General features: G+C 43.4%; 1 protein-coding gene across 1 annotated transcript; it reads right to left on the reverse strand.

Moving 5' to 3' along the window:
* Positions 1-5: 5 nt before the first annotated feature.
* Positions 6-18,668, reverse strand: LOC138958705 (uncharacterized). Its single transcript, XM_070329948.1, has 5 exons — positions 18,303-18,668; positions 17,290-17,436; positions 12,686-12,951; positions 11,408-11,477; positions 6-771 (listed from the first exon to the last, which is right to left on the reverse strand). Exons 1-5 carry the CDS (start codon positions 18,346-18,348, stop codon positions 230-232), a joined length of 1,071 nt encoding a protein of 356 aa, XP_070186049.1. The 5' UTR covers positions 18,349-18,668; the 3' UTR covers positions 6-229.
* Between the last annotated feature and the right edge of the window lie 847 nt (positions 18,669-19,515).

Here is a 19,515-nt window from a genome sequence, read left to right on the forward strand (position 1 = left end):
GATCATGATCATCATCATCATCATCATCATCATCATCATCATCATCATCATCATCATCATCATCATCATCATCATCATCATCATCATCATCATCATCATCATCATCATCTTTATTACCCCCTGGGTTCTCCAGACAATTAAGAAACAATAGTTAACACAAAAACAATCTAAGCAACTGAACAGTAAGCTACTGGAGCATGAAGTCATGGAATGGTTTCGGCAAGTCTATCTAAGTTAGTAGTGCGTCAAGATGCTTTAATTTGACTTTAATACCTATCTTGGTATGTGTCGCGTGACCGTCAGTTGCTCTGTTGGTTGTGGCGTCGTGCTGTGTTGTGTACGAGGTGATCTTCTTGGGTTCGTTAGTTGGTTTCTGTGTGACCTTATGTGTAGACTTGGGTGTGGTTGTTGGTTTGGGCGAGGCCTTGTGTGTAGACTTGAGTGTGGTTGTTGGTTTTGGTGTGGCCTTGTGTGTAGACTTGAGTGTGGTTGTTGGTTTTGGTGTGGCCTTTTGTGTAGACTTGAGTGTGGTTGCTGGTTTCGGTGTGGTTGTTGGTTTTGGTGTGGCCTTGTGTGTAGACTTGAGTGTGGTTGTTGGTTTTGGCGTGGTTGTTGGTTTCGGTGTGGCCTTGGGTGTAGACTTGAGTGTGGTTGTTGGTTTTGGTGTGGCCTTATGTGTAGACTTGAGTGTGGTTGTTGGTTTTGGTGTGGTTGTTGGTTTAAGTGTGGTTGTTGGTTTTGACGTGGTAAACGCATGAGTTTCGCCCTGCCCTGCAAATAAACAGGTAACAATGCTTCAAGAGAAGTTGCGTAAAAAAAAAGTTCTAGAATAAGAAGCAAGAAGAACACAACATGCAAAGTATCTAAATCTAACAACATGTATATGAATACAAAATATCACCACCATCATCATCATCATCATCATCATCATGATCATCATGATCATCATGATCACCATGATGATGATGATGATGATCATGATGATGATGATCATGATGATGATGATGATCATGATGATGTTGGGGGAGATAATTTGTATTCATATACATACACATTCATATCATCATGATGATCATCATCATGATCATCATCATATCAACATCTGCATCTTCTTCTTCATTATCATCAGCATCATCATCATCATCATCATCATCATCATCATCATCATCATCATCATCATCATCATCAACATCATCAACATCAACATCATCATCATCATCATCATCCTATTCTTCTTCATCACAATCATCATCATCATCATCATCATTATCATTATCATTATCATCATCATCATCATCATCATCATCATCATTATTATCGTCGTCATCATCATCATTAACATCATCATCATCATCATTACCTACGCAACTGACACTGCAATCGAATCTGAATCGGTCTCGCGTTACGCCCTGGGTTCTCCAGACAATTAAGAAACAATAGTTAACACACACAAAATCTAAGCAACTGAACAGTAAGCTACTGGAGCATAAAACAATAGAATGGTTTCGGCAAGTCTTTCTTAGTTAGCAGTGCGTCAAGATGCTTTAATTTGACCTTAATATCTATCTTGGTAGGCCTATGTGTTGTTTGACCGTCTGTTGCTTTGTTGGTTGTGGCATCGTGCTGTGTTGTGTGCGAGGTGATTTGCTTGGGTTCGTTAGTTGGTTTCTGCACGGTGATTGCATGAAGTATCGTGGTTGTCAGAGACGGTTCTAAACAAAAATAAAAAAGCCCATCAAGGTTGATCGATTGTCCTACTGGCTGGAGGGGTATGATGGTTCAGAAGAGATAGTAGCAGGTTTCACAGAAGGTTTTCGGGTAGGTTATACAGGAGAAGTCCTTTGTCAAGTGCCAAAAAATTTAAAAACAGCATTCCAATTTCCCAAAGTGGTTAACGAGTACATTCAGAAGGAAAAACAAGCAGGTCGCATTTTAGGCCCTTTTTCAACACCCCGTTCAAACAATGTCAGTGTTCCCCAGTTGGTCTAGTAGAGAAGAAAGAAGGGAAATTTAGAATGATCCATCACCTCTCCCATCCGGTGGGACAATCGATCAATGACGGTATCGATCCAGAGCGATCACATGTGTCTTATGCAACCATTGAGGATGCAATCGGCTTGGTGAGGGGTTTATGTCCTGGGGCTTTCATGGCAAAAACTGATGTTGAGAAGGCTTTCAGGATTCTGCCCCTTCACCCGGACGATTATCACTTATTCATGTTTTGCTGGGATGGTATGTACTAGGTCGATCGGGCTGTACACATGGGGTGCTCCTCCTCATGTCAGATCTTTCAGTCATGTAGCACCGCCATTGACGGGATAGCCAAAACAAAGCTAGGAATTAATCTCGTACATGTATATGCTAGATGATTTTTTTTCTGGCTTCTGTGTTGGGATAATGTGGGAAAATTTCAGCTGAATTGTTTTTTAGCCATGTGCTCTGACATTGGACTACAAATGGCACCAGAAAAAAACTTTTTCACCCAACACAACTATGTCTTTCGTAGGGCATGAAATCGACTCACTAGCCCATGAAGTAAGACTACCTCTGGATAAACCGCTGAAGTGCGCTCAAGAGATACAGAACTTGTCACAGAAAACCAAAGCCACCATTAGAGAGCTTCAGTCAATCATCGGCCTCCTTAACTTTACCTGCGCAGTTGTTTTGAGAAGACTTATTGATCTGACATTTGGGTGGCAACGCCTCATTTCAAGATCCGATTAAACAGAGGTGTAAAAGAAGATTTGACAGTGTGGTTACAGTTTTTACATAAACATAATGGCAAATGTATGTTTCTGGACCAACAACCACTCTATTCCCCAGATATAACACAGACGCCTCTGGGTCAATTGGGTATGTGCTCTCTGTGGTTCGGAATGGTTCAATGGGGAATGGAGCCCCTGGTGGCTGGACCAGAACATAACACTGCTAGAACTCTACCCCATAGTGTTGGCGGTAGAAGTATGGAGTCTGAGGCAAAAAAAATAAACACCTCGTTTTGTACACGGACAACATGACTATTGTAGCTGTTCTGCAAAAGCAGACATCTAAGCTCTTGGTGATGTTTTTAGTCAGGAAACTAGTTTTATTGTGTTTAAAACACAACATTGTTATATCTGCGAGGCACGTGCCAGGTATTGACAATTCAATTGCGATGCTTTGTCCCGATTGCAGATGGAGCGGTTCAAGACTCTGTGTTATTGGGCAGACTCGGAAGCAGTGCCCATTCCCCCTCTACCAGTTGCTCTCACCTAGATGATACAGCTCACTGTTGTATTCTTCTATAAGCAATTCCACTCGGCAAGCGTATCACCGCACATGGAAGTTTTTTATATGGAATTTCACCGGTTACACAAAATTATGTTTGAATTTCCTTCTTCGGAAATTGTTTTGATTCGATTTGTGGCATTCATGCATGAGCGGAAGTATGCTTCTAGTTCTATCACATCTGCCGTGTCCGCAATACGTTTTGTCCACAAAGTAGTAGGAACAGAAGATCCTGCTGACTCTTTTTGTACGTAAGATGTTGCAAGGCTGAAAAAGGCTGAGCAATCCGGCAGATGCAAGACTTCCTATTACTTTGCACATTGTAGACAAAGTAGTACGAGTGAGTCAGGAAACAATTGGCAATTTGTATGCTCAAAACCGTTTCAATGCGATGTGCACGTTCTCAGAGTAGGAGAAATGACAAGTTCGCCCAACACTTTACAACAAGAAGATGTCTATGTTAAGGTTGACTCCCTAACAATAACTTTTCGGAAATATAAACATAGCACAGGGGCAACATCTCAGCTTACCGTTAAGGCGTGTTCAAAAGAAAACATTTGTGCTGTAGCTGTGATGCACCAGTATTTACGCGTACGAGGGGCAAGAACTGGTCGGGTCCTCTTTTTTCCGTCAAGTGCAGGTACACCGGTACTTCGCTCCCAAATTTGTGCAGAATTAAAATGTGCTCTGCATTTTTGTGGCTATCCGCAAGCCCGCTACAACACACAGAGTTTCAGGATAGGTGGGGCAACGCATCTAGCATCACAAGGGGCATCATACGCTCAAATACGTTATGCAGGTAGATGGGCGTCAAATGCTTTCACGTCTTATGTGCGCTTACAGAGTATATAAGTGTAACAATGTTGTCTGACCCAGAGGGAAAACACAAATCAGGTCTGCATCCAATGCGTACTTGTATGATCTAGCTGCATATTAAGCAATCTCAAAGATTTGACACAGGAATTCTGGATGTCTGAGAGTAATTTCAGAATAGTTGAGCTGAAGGATGCAAGTGATCCGCAAGGTGACTTGCAGGCCGTTACATCAAGCCAGTTGGGAGGAATGAGGCAAGTAGCCGGCAAGGGTACATAGGGTGACTTGCAGGGCGCTTGCATCTTTTTATCTGGGCAGGCCGTTACATCAAGCCAGTTGGGAGGAATGAGGCAAGTAGCCGGCAAGGGTACATAGTGTGACTTGCAGGGCGCTTGCATATTTTTATCTGGGCAGGCCGTTACATCAAGCCAGTTGGGAGGAATGAGGCAAGTAGCCGGCAAGGGTACATAGGGTGACTTGCAGGGCGCTTGCATCTTTTTATCTGGGCAGGCCGTTACATCAAGCCAGTTGGGAGGAATGAGGCAAGTAGGCGGCAAGGGTACATAGTGTGACTTGCAGGGCGCTTGCATCTTTTTATCTGGGCAGGCCGTTACATCAAGCCAGTTGGGAGGAATGAGGCAAGTAGCCGGCAAGGGTACATAGTGTGACTTGCAGGGCGCTTGCATCTTTTTATCTGGGCAGGCCGTTACATCAAGCCAGTTGGGAGGAATGAGGCAAGTAGCCGGCAAGGGTACATAGGGTGACTTGCAGGGCGCTTGCATCTTTTTATCTGGGCAGGCCGTTACATCAAGCCAGTTGGGAGGAATGAGGCAAGTAGCCGGCAAGGGTACATAGTGTGACTTGCAGGGCGCTTGCATCTTTTTATCTGGGCAGGCCGTTACATCAAGCCAGTTGGGAGGAATGAGGCAAGTAGCCGGCAAGGGTACATAGGGTGACTTGCAGGGCGCTTGCATCTTTTTATCTGGGCAGGCCGTTACATCAAGCCAGTTGGGAGGAATGAGGCAAGTAGCCGGCAAGGGTACATAGTGTGACTTGCAGGGCGCTTGCATCTTTTTATCTGGGCAGGCCGTTACATCAAGCCAGTTGGGAGGAATGAGGCAAGTAGCCGGCAAGGGTACATGGTGTGACTTGCAGGGCGCTTGCATCTTTTTATCTGGGCAGGCCGTTACATCAAGCCAGTTGGGAGGAATGAGGCAAGTAGCCGGCAAGGGTACATAGTGTGACTTGCAGGGCGCTTGCATCTTTTTATCTGGGCAGGCCGTTACATCAAGCCAGTTGGGAGGAATGAGGCAAGTAGCCGGCAAGGGTACATAGTGTGACTTGCAGGGCGCTTGCATCTTTTTATCTGGGCAGGCCGTTACATCAAGCCAGTTGGGAGGAATGAGGCAAGTAGCCGGCAAGGGTACATAGGGTGACTTGCAGGGCGCTTGCATCTTTTTATCTGGGCAGGCCGTTACATCAAGCCAGTTGGGAGGAATGAGGCAAGTAGCCGGCAAGGGTACATAGTGTGACTTGCAGGGCGCTTGCATCTTTTTATCTGGGCAGGCCGTTACATCAAGCCAGTTGGGAGGAATGAGGCAAGTAGCCGGCAAGGGTACATAGTGTGACTTGCAGGGCGCTTGCATCTTTTTATCTGGGCAGGCCGTTACATCAAGCCAGTTGGGAGGAATGAGGCAAGTAGACGGCAAGGGTACATAGGGTGACTTGCAGGGCGCTTGCATCTTTTTATCTGGGCAGGCCGTTACATCAAGCCAGTTGGGAGGAATGAGGCAAGTAGCCGGCAAGGGTACATAGTGTGACTTGCAGGGCGCTTGCATCTTTTTATCTGGGCAGGCCGTTACATCAAGCCAGTTGGGAGGAATGAGGCAAGTAGCCGGCAAGGGTACATAGTGTGACTTGCAGGGCGCTTGCATCTTTTTATCTGGGCAGGCCGTTACATCAAGCCAGTTGGGAGGAATGAGGCAAGTAGCCGGCAAGGGTACATAGGGTGACTTGCAGGGCGCTTGCATCTTTTTATCTGGGCAGGCCGTTACATCAAGCCAGTTGGGAGGAATGAGGCAAGTAGCCGGCAAGGGTACATTGGGTGACTTGCAGGGCGCTTGCATCTTTTTATCTGGGCAGGCCGTTACATCAAGCCAGTTGGAAGGAATGAGGCAAGTAGCCGGCAAGGGTACATAGGGTGACTTGCAGGGCGCTTGCATCTTTTTATCTGGGCAGGCCGTTACATCAAGCCAGTTGGGAGGAATGAGGCAAGTAGCCGGCAAGGGTACATAGTGTGACTTGCAGGGCGCTTGCATCTTTTTATCTGGGCAGGCCGTTACATCAAGCCAGTTGGGAGGAATGAGGCAAGTAGCCGGCAAGGGTACATAGGGTGACTTGCAGGGCGCTTGCATCTTTTTATCTGGGCAGGCCGTTACATCAAGCCAGTTGGGAGGAATGAGGCAAGTAGCCGGCAAGGGTACATAGTGTGACTTGCAGGGCGCTTGCATCTTTTTATCTGGGCAGGCCGTTACATCAAGCCAGTTGGGAGGAATGAGGCAAGTAGCCGGCAAGGGTACATGGTGTGACTTGCAGGGCGCTTGCATCTTTTTATCTGGGCAGGCCGTTACATCAAGCCAGTTGGGAGGAATGAGGCAAGTAGCCGGCAAGGGTACATAGTGTGACTTGCAGGGCGCTTGCATCTTTTTATCTGGGCAGGCCGTTACATCAAGCCAGTTGGGAGGAATGAGGCAAGTAGCCGGCAAGGGTACATAGTGTGACTTGCAGGGCGCTTGCATCTTTTTATCTGGGCAGGCCGTTACATCAAGCCAGTTGGGAGGAATGAGGCAAGTAGCCGGCAAGGGTACATAGGGTGACTTGCAGGGCGCTTGCATCTTTTTATCTGGGCAGGCCGTTACATCAAGCCAGTTGGGAGGAATGAGGCAAGTAGCCGGCAAGGGTACATAGGGTGACTTGCAGGGCGCTTGCATCTTTTTATCTGGGCAGGCCGTTACATCAAGCCAGTTGGGAGGAATGAGGCAAGTAGCCGGCAAGGGTACATAGGGTGACTTGCAGGGCGCTTGCATCTTTTTATCTGGGCAGGCCGTTACATCAAGCCAGTTGGGAGGAATGAGGCAAGTAGCCGGCAAGGGTACATAGGGTGACTTGCAGGGCGCTTGCATCTTTTTATCTGGGCAGGCCGTTACATCAAGCCAGTTGGGAGGAATGAGGCAAGTAGCCGGCAAGGGTACATAGTGTGACTTGCAGGGCGCTTGTGTCTCTTACTTCTAGCTGGTAGGGAAGAGGGAGGTGAGAGCCAGGGTACATTGGGTGACTTGCTGGGCTTTTGCATCCCTTTTACCTGGGTGTGCGGCGGCACCAGCCAACTTTGTATTGTCGGCTGGTTTGTGGCGTTTTACCGCCGCATTTGAACCATTTTTATGCTTCTTTTTTGTGTTCTGGAATATTGTCTCTTGAAAAATGTATGGATAACATCCACGGCTGCTAATGTTGTGGTCTCAATGTACAGGTTTTTGTATTTTGGTGTTTTAGTGACGAGAATGATATATAAGTGCCTGATATGTCCATTTTGAAATCACGTCAACCCGTACACTAAAACTTACACCTTGTTATATATATGTTCTTTGGTCATGATTTTACTGTGGTAGAGCTTTTGCACTATCAAAATCAGTAGTCGCTGAAAATAAACTTCAGCGACAGACACTTTAGTTGAAGTGTTATGAATGCGTATTGAACAGGTGATGAGAACAAGGTGTGTGCAAGATGCGTGTAAGTTGTGCATTTGAATTGTGTAATGCGAGTGGCTAGGGAATGTCTGTTTTAATTAGCTGTGCTCTGGTCTTTCTCCAAAAAATATTTAGAACGTAAATAGGCACTTAGAACTATTTTAGGATTTACGCCCTTTAAATACCCTCATTATAAATTAATCTATGATAAAATCACAAAAAACATTGAATCCTGTAAGACGTGCAAACGAAAACAATGTTTCTCCGATGTAGCGGTTGTGATTGTCCGACAGGGGTTTACAAAATCCCTTTCGTCAATGAGACGGTTAAATGTAAGATACTTTAAAAACGCGGGACGCTTTGTAAAGAACATAAACGATCAAAGTCAGGCCTACCGACAGGCAGACTGACAGACAGAGGCAGGCAGGCAGGCGGACAGGCAGACAGACAGGTAGGCAGGCAGAAAACACACACACACCCACACACTCACACACACACACACACACACACACACACACACACACACACACACACACACACACACACACACACATACTCAAATCACATTATTTAATAAATGCAAGACAAAGAGAAATGACCACAAGTCGCGTAAGGCGAAAATACAACATTTAGTCAAGCTGTCGAACTCACAGAATGAAACTGAACGCACTGCAATTTTTCAGCAAGACCGTATACTCGTAGCATCGTCAGTCCACCGCTCGTGGCAAAGGCAGTGAAATTGACAAGAAGAGCGGGGTAGTAGTTGCGCTGAGAAGGATAGCACGCTTTTCTGTACCTCTCTTCGTTTTATCTTTCTGAGCGTGTTTTTAATCCAAACATATCATATCTATATGTTTTTGGAATCAGGAACTGACAAGAAATAAGATGAAAGTGTTTTTAAATTGATTTCGAAAATTAAATTTTGATCATAATTTTTATATTTTTAATTTTCAAAGCTTGTTTTTAATCCAAATATAACATATTTATATGTTTTTGGAATCAAAAAATGATGTAGAATAAGATGAACGTAAATTTGGATCGTTTTATAATTATTTTTTTTTTTTACAATTTTCAGATTTTTAATGACCAAAGTTATAATTGTTAAGCCACCAAGCTGAAATGCAATACCGAAGTCCGGCCTTTGTCGAAGATTGCTTGGCCAAAATGTCAATCAATTTGATTGAAAAATGAGGGTGTGACAGTGCCGCCTCAACTTTTACAAAAAGCCGGATATGACGTCATAAAAGACATTTATCAAAATTTAAAAAAAAAAAACGTCCGGGGATATCATTCCCAGGAACTCTCATGTAAAATTTCATAAAGATCAGTCCAGTAGTTTAGTCTGAATCGCTCTACACACACACACGCACAGACAGACAGACAGCACAGACAGACACACACACACATACACCACAACCCTCGTCTCGATTCCCCCTCTATGTTAAAACATTTAGTCAAAACTTGACTAAATGTAATAAAAACAAGTCGCGTAAGGCGAAAATACAATATTTAGTCAAGTAGCTGTCGAACTCACAGAATGAAACTGAACGCAATGCCATTTTTCAGCAAGACCGTATACTCGTAGCATCGTCAGTCCACCGCTCATGGCAAAGGCAGTGAAATTGACAAGAGCGGGGTAGTAGTTGCGCTAAGAAGGATAGCACGCTTTTCTGTACCTCTCTTTGTTTGAACTTTCTGAGCGTGTTTTTAATCCAAACATATCATATCTATATATGTTTTTGGAATCAGGAACCGACAAGGAATAAGATGAAAGTGTTTTTAAATTGATTTGGACAATTTAATTTTGATAATAATTTTTATATATTTAATTTTCAGAGCTTGTTTTTAATCCGAATATAACATATTTATATGTTTTTGGAATCAGCAAATGATGGAGAATAAGATAAACGTAAATTTGGATCGTTTTATAAATTTTTATTTTTTTTTACAATTTTCAGATTTTTAATGACCAAAGTCATTAATTAATTTTTAAGCCACCAAGCTGAAATGCAATACCGAAGTCCGGGCTTCGTCGAAGATTACTTGACCAAAATTTCAACCAATTTGGTTGAAAAATGAGGGCGTGACAGTGCCGCCTCAACTTTCACGAAAAGCCGGATATGACGTCATCAAAGACATTTATCAAAAAAATGAAAAAAACGTTCGGGGATTTCATACCCAGGAACTCTCATGTCAAATTTCATAAAGATCGGTCCAGTAGTTTAGTCTGAATCGCTCTACACACACACACACACACACACACAGACACACAGACACACACACACACACACACGCACATACACCACGACCCTCGTTTCGATTCCCCCTCGATGTTAAAATATTTAGTCAAAACTTGACTAAATATAATGAGGAAAAAAGCAACAAACGAAAGAAACAAGTTATCCGGGACAGTACATACGTGTCTGCCGAAGAATGATTTGTAAACTGTTTTTTAAATTTGAATATTTGTTTGTTTGTTTGCTTAACGCCCAGCCGACCACGAAGGGCCATATCAGGGCAGTGCTGCTTTGACATATAACGTGCGCCACACACAAGACAGAAGTCGCAGCACAGGCTTCATGTCTCACCCAGTCACATTATTCTGACACCGGACCAACCAGTCCTAGCACTAACCCCATAATGCCAGACGCCAGGCGGAGCAGCCACTAGATTGCCAATTTTAAAGTCTTAGGTATGACCCGGCCGGGGTTCGAACCCACGACCTCCCGATCACGAGGCGGACGCCTTACCACTAGGCCAACCGTGCCGGTCAAATTTGAATATCCCATTGCACTCACACACAAACGAGAAAACACGAACACATGAACAATGTTTGGAGTTAAGAAAGAAAAAAATTAAAAGAATAAAGACCAATGAAGAAGGATGCTCACCGCCAATTTACACACCAAAACCACAAAAAGGAAAGAAAAAAAGAAGAAGAAGGAAACAGTTAAAGGAGGGTTTGAAGCAGACTGCATGCAACTGAGGTCAAAAAACAAAAAAAACAAAACAAAACAAGAAATTCCTCCGAGGTAGGAAAAACACCCCCGTTGGTCAAAGCGAAATAACCATTCTCACTGCCACCAACTGAGAAGGTTATTTCCCTTTGACCATTAATATGTCCCTCTATAAGTCCTTGTAGAATCTTAATCCACCAATAACTCCCTAACCGTGTGTTTGACTGGTCCCAATTTTTGTAAGGACTGTCTCAGGAATGTATAGAACCTGTTCACCAAGTTTGGTGACGATCGGTCCGTTCATTCTTGAGATCTATATGCGAACACAAACACACACACAAACAAACAAACAAACACATCGATCGAATCCTATACACACCCCTATACCGGGGGTGTAAAAACCCAACAAAAACACAAAACAAAGAAGGATAGAAAGTCGAAAGACAAAAATTAAAGAAACAATCAAACAAACAAACACACACATAAACAAACAAACAAATAAACAAACAGACAATCATGAACTTAAAAATTAACATCGTATAAGTGGCGACTCTAAAATCTCAACCGAATTTTCAGAAGCAAGAGGGCATGCAACAAACCATGAACAAAATGTACATTACTCACTTGTTGCTATGGAAATTGTGTCAACACCGATCATGTCATGAGCCGGAGAAATACTGCCTCTAAACACCACCTGAATTTGGAACAGCATGAAAGAATTAGAAAAAAAATCCAGTTTTTTTTAAATTAAACAATAGCATAAAGATACCTTCCTTCTTCCTGTCCACGTTTACATCGCATAAGAGCATCCTTCCATTTATACACATACTGAAGTTCAATAGTCTGGCTGCTTAATTGCAACTTGTGGATGTTTGGTAAAATTAACTTTGCAGGTTGGTGTAGACCATTCTGATTCATCATTACTCCACGCTATCGCTTTAAGTCCCTCTGACCGGACGCTGCAGTCCTACGCGAATCTATCAAAAGAAGAATACAGAGTTATCTCCCATATGTTGTTCGCTAGCAGTGTCAGCGAGACGAAAATGATTGCAGATTGGCCGACTTCGACAGTTGTCTCCGTTCTGTTCTTCACAGTTATGATAAAGACATCGTTCTAAGGTCAAAACAAGTCGAAATTGTGGGACTGCTGCCGGAAGGAGACCGTAATGTATGGTTGCATCACTGTCAAAAAATCGTCTGCTCTAGCGACCGCCGAAACCAAACGGTGGATTATCACGTGACACTTATGCCATATTTACAGTTGTTTGCACAGTAAATACATCCGCGAAAAATAGCTCGCTTGAAACTGTCTAAAATAAAAATTCCTCTGTAATTTAAAAATTACGAAACACCATGAAAAATCATTATCGACGATCGCGAATCTGCTTATATCAATAACACATTACAAAAAGCTCTAAATATGTAAAACAAAATCGGTTTCCTTGCCAGACAAGGAAACTCAAGGCATCCTGTCAGGGATAGAATGAGCCGAACTCATTTTGACCTGAGTTCAGGATGGGTGTAGACGTCATTCACAAAGTTAATTGAACAACATCTTCCCAATCTGGACAGGAAACATCCTAACTGCAGGTTTTGGCGTGTCTGCAAGCGGAAAGATGCTTTTTATCCGGCGCAAATGCCTCGACACGTCTTTGGTCTGCTCGAGACGGATTGTATCTATTAATATCTTATAGTTTTTAGTTCTCATTGCACGATATCTAAGACGACATACGCCATTCTTACTTTTAGGTAGCGCCTCGTGGTGGAAATACACGAGCGTGGAAATACATGTACCTCGCACACTCACTTACCGCAAACAAACACACATCTGCTTCAGTAACCACTCATGCATACACACTGACACCAACACAAACTCCATTTTCATTTGACTTGGATTCCTACCTCTGCGTCACCGTGTGGACACGGCTGTAGAGTGACGTTGCCTTTCTTCCAGGTGGGATGGGAATGGTACTCTTTGAAGGTGTGAACGTCTGTTGTGTCCTTGCCGCCACACCGTGTCAACACCTGCAGCTGACTGTTGACCTTGTTGACGTTGTACTTAAACGACACCTGTATGGGGCCACCAGAACACACGGGGGGCGAGGTCAGGTCTAACGTCGTGCGTTCGCTGTGTTCATGTGAATCTTTGTGGGCGTACACGAAGGTGCCTGAAATCATATACAGTCAAAGGTATTAAATACTTAAATACGTACACGAATAACTCAAAGAACAAGAATGGTAGGTAACTGGAATGTTTATTATTGACATAACAAAACGCTTTATCTTCTAAGCTGACTGTACATAAGGCCAAAAAAAATAAAATAGGTGTGGTTACGGTAACATAGCCAAAAAAAATAGGGTAGGCCTAGGTAGGTAGGCAATCACTTTTTTTTTAAACTTTTTTTTCTAATGTGTACAAATTAAACCTACCGTACTTTCCGGGTGACAAGGCGCTTTGTTATCTAAGACGCACCCCCTTCTTTTTAAAAAAAAAATTGTAATCCAGTCACCCATTGGACGCAGGGGGCCAATAGGGCGCACCAAAATGACCCAGTTTTTGCCATGAGAGGTGGTTCCCCTGTCATATCTGAGAGAGGAAACACTTCCTGCATCGGGGTCAGTGACCAAAGGCATTGTGATAGCTGGGTGGCCTTGTTAAAAGACACGACCTTCTTCCCAGGGGTCAATGACCCAGTTTTTGCCATGAGAGGTGGTTCCCCTGTCATATCTGAGAGAGGAAACACTTCCTGCATCGGGGTCAGTGACCGGTCAGTGACCGAGTTTAACAGAGTGGAAATCTGTGTGTGCGGCCAGATCAAAGGCAGGGCAGTACCTAGTAGCTGAAACATGCATTATCACAAGTTGTTTGACTGGTACTCAAGCGGTCTCTTTGATTTTTTTCGTATTTCATACACGGATTAGGCGCTTCGTTATACAAGACGCAGGGGTCGAACTCGAGGAAAAAAGTCGCGCCTTATGACCCGGAAAGTACGGTACTTGACAGGCAAATAAGTGTGCTACACGGGCGCTTTCGCTTTCATTGCGGTTTTTTTTTGACAAATGTAATAAAAAGTTATAGGATCGGCCCCTAAAAATAGGGTAGGTCGGGTTACCGTAACCACACCTATTTTTTTTTTTTAGGCCTAAGCAGATTTATGACGCCACCAAGCAGAAAGTCATAGATTTTGTTCATGCCGCCAAGACCACTTTTTATTCATCCAAGGTCGCAGCATCCTCATCTCGTAAAGAGTTATTTAACACTGTCACCACCATGCTTGGTAAAGCAAAACAGGTCATTCTTCCAACTGTACATGACATGTCTAAACTGCCAGATGTTTTTTCTAAGTATTTTCATGAAAAGATGTTGACCATCCGCAACAGCTTCGCCCAACATAGCGACTCAGACCGCTCTCCCATTTTTTTTGGAAATTCGTTCTCTGTTTTCACCCCAGTCTCTGAAGATTTTGTTCGTAACTCATTGTGAAGTCTGCCAAAACGTCCTGTGACCTCGACCCCCTCCCCACCCCCCTCCTCTGTGATCACTTAGACATCCTTCTACCCACCATCACTAGAATACTGAACGAGTCCCTTTCCACTGGCACCGTCCCCTCAGATTTCAAAAAAGCTGTCATTAAACCCCTTCTGAAGAAAAGCTCCCTCGACCCCAACGTACTTAAGAACTACAGGCCCATCTCAAACCTTCCCTTCCTTTCTAAAATCCTGGAGAAGATAGTCCTAGACCAGCTCTCCTCCCACCTCTCTGCCAACAACCTCCGCACTCCGCACCAGTCAGCTTACCGCAGTCCTTAGTATCCTCAACAACATTTTGACTTCCTTAGATGATAACAAAATGTCCCTGCTCCTCCTGTTATACCTTTCGGCCGCTTTCGATACAATTGATCATGAAATCCTACTGTCCCGCCTTGAGCACACTTTCGGCATCCAAAATTCAGTTCTAAATTGGTTCAGATCCTATCTCTCAGACAGAAAAAAAATTGTAATTGTAAACGACGTCCCATCCCAGGAAACCTCCCTCCTTTTTGGCGTTCCCCAGGGCTCTGTGCTCGGGCCCGTGCTGTTCATCATGTACACCTCCCCTCTGACTGACCTCATCGACAGACATTCCGTTTCCCACGAAATGTTTGCTGACGACACTCAGCTTCAGAACTCAGCGACTCCCTCAGAATACGCCCAGATGACCACCTCCCTTCAGTCTTGCATTGCGAACGTTGAACTCTGGATGTCCACTAACAAGCTTAAACTTAACTGTGACAAAACAGAAGCCATTCGTTTCACCAAATCTTCCCTCTCCTCCTCTCTCTCTCTCCCTCCTTCTATCTGTGACAGGGGAGGCTACCGCTCCTTTCACAGCAGACTCTGCACCCAAGTTGTTGGCCTTTAAAAGTCAACACCCGTGGATTGTGAGATTCTGTTTGTGATGGGGTCTGGTGGTTTCCGATTGTCTGTATATTCATGGAAACCTTCGGGTTTGCATAACAGTTTTTATAGGGCTACAAGGGAGGCTACCGCTCCTTTCACAGCATACTCTGCACCCGAGTTGTTGGCCTTTAAAAGTCAACACCCGTGGATTGTGAGATTCTGTTTGTGATGGGGTCTGGTGGTTTCCGATTGTCTGTGTGTCCATGGAAACCTTCGGGTTTGCATAACCGTTTTTATAGGGCTACAAGGGAGGCTACCGCTCCTTTCACAGCAGACTCTGCACCCGAGTTGTTGGCCTTTAAAAGTCAACACCCGTGGATTGTGAGATTCTGTTTGTGATGGGGTCTGGTGGTTTCCGATTGTCTGTATGTTCATGGAAACCTTCGGGTTTGCATAACAGTTTTTATTGGGCTAAGAAATTAGCCCGAACATTTTCAATCCTGTTTGATTGCACTTCGCCTCTCGAGGTGATCGCAGTGTTTCGGCACTCGGTTACATATCACTTTGGCCAGCAGCACTATTGAATTCTCAGACTCCGTCCGTGATCTTGGCATCTTTCTTGATAGCGATCTCTCCATGAAACACCATGTTATGAAAGTCTGTCAGTCCGCTTACATCGAGCTTAAGAGAATAGGTTCTATCCGCCCATACCTTACCGAAGATGCCACCAAGATCCTTGTTTCCTCCTACATTCTTTCTCGATTAGACTACGTTCAAAATTCTGCAGCCCGGCTTGTCTGCAAAGCCCCTCGGTCCCAGTCCTGTTCCCCCTTGCTAAAGAAACTTCATTGGCTCCCTGTAGAGCTGAGAATCCAATATAAGTGCTGCTGTATCTGCTACAAAATAATATCTGGCTCAGCCCCATCCTACCTGTCTGACCTGTTCACACTCTATACACCCTCACGATCCCTCCGCTCCTCTGTAGACACTAGAATATTCCGTCTATCTTCTTTTAGTCGCAAACAGCACGGCCAGAGAGCCTTCTCCCACTCTGCTGCCGTTGCGTGGAACTCTCTCCCTTACTCTATCCGACACTGCCAAACATTCTGTTCCTTCAAATCAAACCTTAAAGCACACTTCTTCACACAGTATTTTGATTAATTTATTTCAACATGGTGCATTTTTGAATCAGGTGTTTGAATGTTTGAATGTTTTGCCTGTGTTAGTATGCTTGCAGCTTGTATTGATGTAGTGTTTCGTTGTTCACTTGTGTGCTGAATGCTGGTGCACATGCATTTTTGCTTTGCTTTGCATGTACATGTATGTTTGTCATTGTAAAGCGCTTAGAGAATGTAAAGCGCTCTATAAATCTCCCATATTATCATTATTATTATTATTATTATTATTTACATTTAAAAAGTTAATGTAATTGTCACGTTTGTTGTGTCAATAATAAACGTTCCAATTACCTACCATTCTTGTTACTTTATTATGAATTTTGGAACGTTGGTGGTCTTTCTGTTTTTGGTTTTTAAATACGTAAACGACAAAATATGCAGCATATTTGATATGTTGATTCTTGTTTGAGTAAGTGAGTGTATGTGTGTGTGTGTGTGTGTGTGTGTGTGTGTGTGTGTGTTTATGTGTTCGTGTGTGTGTGAGTGTGTGTGTGTGTGTGTGTGTGTGTGTGTGTCTGTGTGTGTGTTTATGTGTTTGTGTGTGTGTGTGTGTGTGTGTGTGTGTGTGTGTGTGTGTGTGTGTGTAGGCGAGTGTGTATGTAGAAGTGCGCGCGTGTATGTTTGAATGTTTGAATGTTTTGCCTGTGTTAGTATGCTTGCAGATTGTATTGATGTAGTGTTTGAGTTTCGTTGTTCACTTGTGTGCTGAATGCTGCTGCACATGCTTTTGCTTTGCTTTGTATGTATTATGTATGTTTGTCATTGTAAAGCGCTTTGAGAATGTAAAGCGCTCTATAAATCTCCCATATTATTATTATTATTATTATTATTATTATTATTATTATTATTTATGTATGGGTGTATCGGAGTGTGTTTGTACATACGACTAAGTGTTATGTAGCTAATATATCGTCCAAAAGACATTCTTAGCGCCCTTGTCTAACTTACCTTCATGACCATCTAGCATTTCCCATTTTTGGTCCCTCAACCAGGTATCTGTCTCGGGGCCATGTGATCCATTGTCAAACTGGCAGTACGTGCTTTCAAAGTCACAGGTCAGCGAGCTGTTACATACTGCGCTCCCAGAGTCGATTCCTGAAAAAGAGAACACTCCATTCAGCTTCATTGAATAGTAAACCTAAAATCAACACTGATTTGGTTAGTTTTGTTTGTTGGTAGATTTGTTTTGTTAGAGACCTCTCGTCTAACTGACACAACTCTATTAAAAAAAATCAAAACGTGAGTAAATGTAAAAGAAACCTGCATTGTTTGTAGATTCTGGTGATAATGTGTTTTTTGGGTTTTTGTTTTTTTCTTTGTTTGTTTGTTTGTTTGTTTGTTTGTTTGTTGTTATTGTTGTTGTTGTTGTTGGTGGTGGTGGTGGTGGTGGTGGTGGTTTTGATGTTGTTTTGCATCAGTTGAGTTTATTTTTGTGATGGTTTTAAAGGCAGTGACTGGATGGTGACAGCAGATGGAATTCTAATAACTTCTCGTACAGGTTACCCCAAACTTCACACACGTGACATCTTAGATCGCCTGTCTCGCTGTCTGTCCTTATGCCTGCATGTGTACATTTCTTTTGGTCTGTCTGTAGAACGGTATGTATCTCGGTCTGTTTTCAAGCTTGACTATCTGTCCATCTGTTGAAAAACAAAAGAACTCTGTACTCGCCAATACGCATGGATAGCCCACACAGAAATATGTCAATTCTAAGTCTATGATATTTTTTGCCTATGGACCAGAAAAAAGCTTCCACAGGCAAAACTGTAATAGACTCGGAATTGACACTTTTCTGTGTGTGCAGTCCTTGTATTGGTGAGAACTGAATTATTTAGTTTTTCAACTTTGTTCATCTCACCCACAGTCATCTTGTTGTATAGTTGCCCATCTGTTGTCAATATGTCAATTTTTGTTTTTCTGTCGTTGTTTTTTATCATCATACCCGGAGATAATTTACTCACCTTCATTGAAAATCAAAAGAGCAAACGCAGCAACTACAATCCGCATTTTGGCAACGTAGATTTCTCTCGAAAGTTCAGAACGAAAGGCCAACAAGAACCAACAAACCGTTACCGCAAAAATCGTCACTCTTAATGTCCGTCTTTCAAAGTGGAAATTTTACACTGATGCCAACTGTCATTAGGCCGTGAAACACACAGTAGCGAAAAATGAGACTATCCACTACCGTTTTTGTTTTACTACTGTACTGTGCTTGATAAAGAGCAAAAGGGATGTGTTATCTTTTGCCTTTATCTGAAACATGAAGTAAAAACATGATCGGACTAGATTTTTTATGAGCGTCTGTTTCACACTTCCACTCCTGTATCGCCGACCTTAATTATCTTAATTATCTTAATCAACATTTGGTCTGGTTCGAGTCTGGTTGCAACTTTGTGCTTTTTATTTTCGCGTGCGAGTGTGTGTGTGTGTGTGTGTGTGTGTGTGTGTGTGTGTGTGTGTGTGTGTGTGTGTGTGTGTGTGTGTGTGTGTGCGTGTGCGTGTGTGTATGTATGTGTGTGTGTGCGCGTGTGTGCGCACGTGTGTGTGTGTGTGTGTGTGGGGGGGGGGTGCGTGCGTGCGTGTGTGTGTGTGTGCTTTCGTGTGTGCTTGCATGCGTTTGTACATATATGCGTGCGCGCATGCTTGTGTGCGTGTATGTGTGTCTCTTTCTACATGTCTCCTTGTCTGTGTCTCTGCATGTGTGTGAATCTGCGTATGTGTTTACACGGATACTTCTTTTCAAGAGTAGGAGAAGGGGCTGATGTGGGCAAAGATTACACCTTGGAATACAATGCAATGCATAATACATAACACAATACGATACAATATAATGCTAATCAATGCACATTTATAGTGTGTTATGTGCTTAACAACCAGAAATGTTTCTGAACTGACATGCATTCCATAAAGACCAGTCATTGCTTTTTATTTCCAGTGCGTGAGATAATCAGGCTTGACTTAGTAATCGGCAAAAAGAAAGATAATCTGCACATTGCGACACGCCTTTCTGATAAACACACCCTTCCCTCGACTGTATTCTGAACATTCGCTCCCTTGCCTATTGATCAGACAACTGATCGGTATGGACAATTGTGAAAACGAAACACCAGAGAAAGGGAGAATGTACGTTCTGGCTCACCGATTCCGACAGACCCTAAATATTAACGCAAAATA

The sequence above is a fragment of the Littorina saxatilis genome, linkage group LG1, assembly GCF_037325665.1.
Source record: "Littorina saxatilis isolate snail1 linkage group LG1, US_GU_Lsax_2.0, whole genome shotgun sequence".
In the NCBI taxonomy this organism is placed as follows: Eukaryota; Metazoa; Mollusca; class Gastropoda; order Littorinimorpha; family Littorinidae; genus Littorina; species Littorina saxatilis.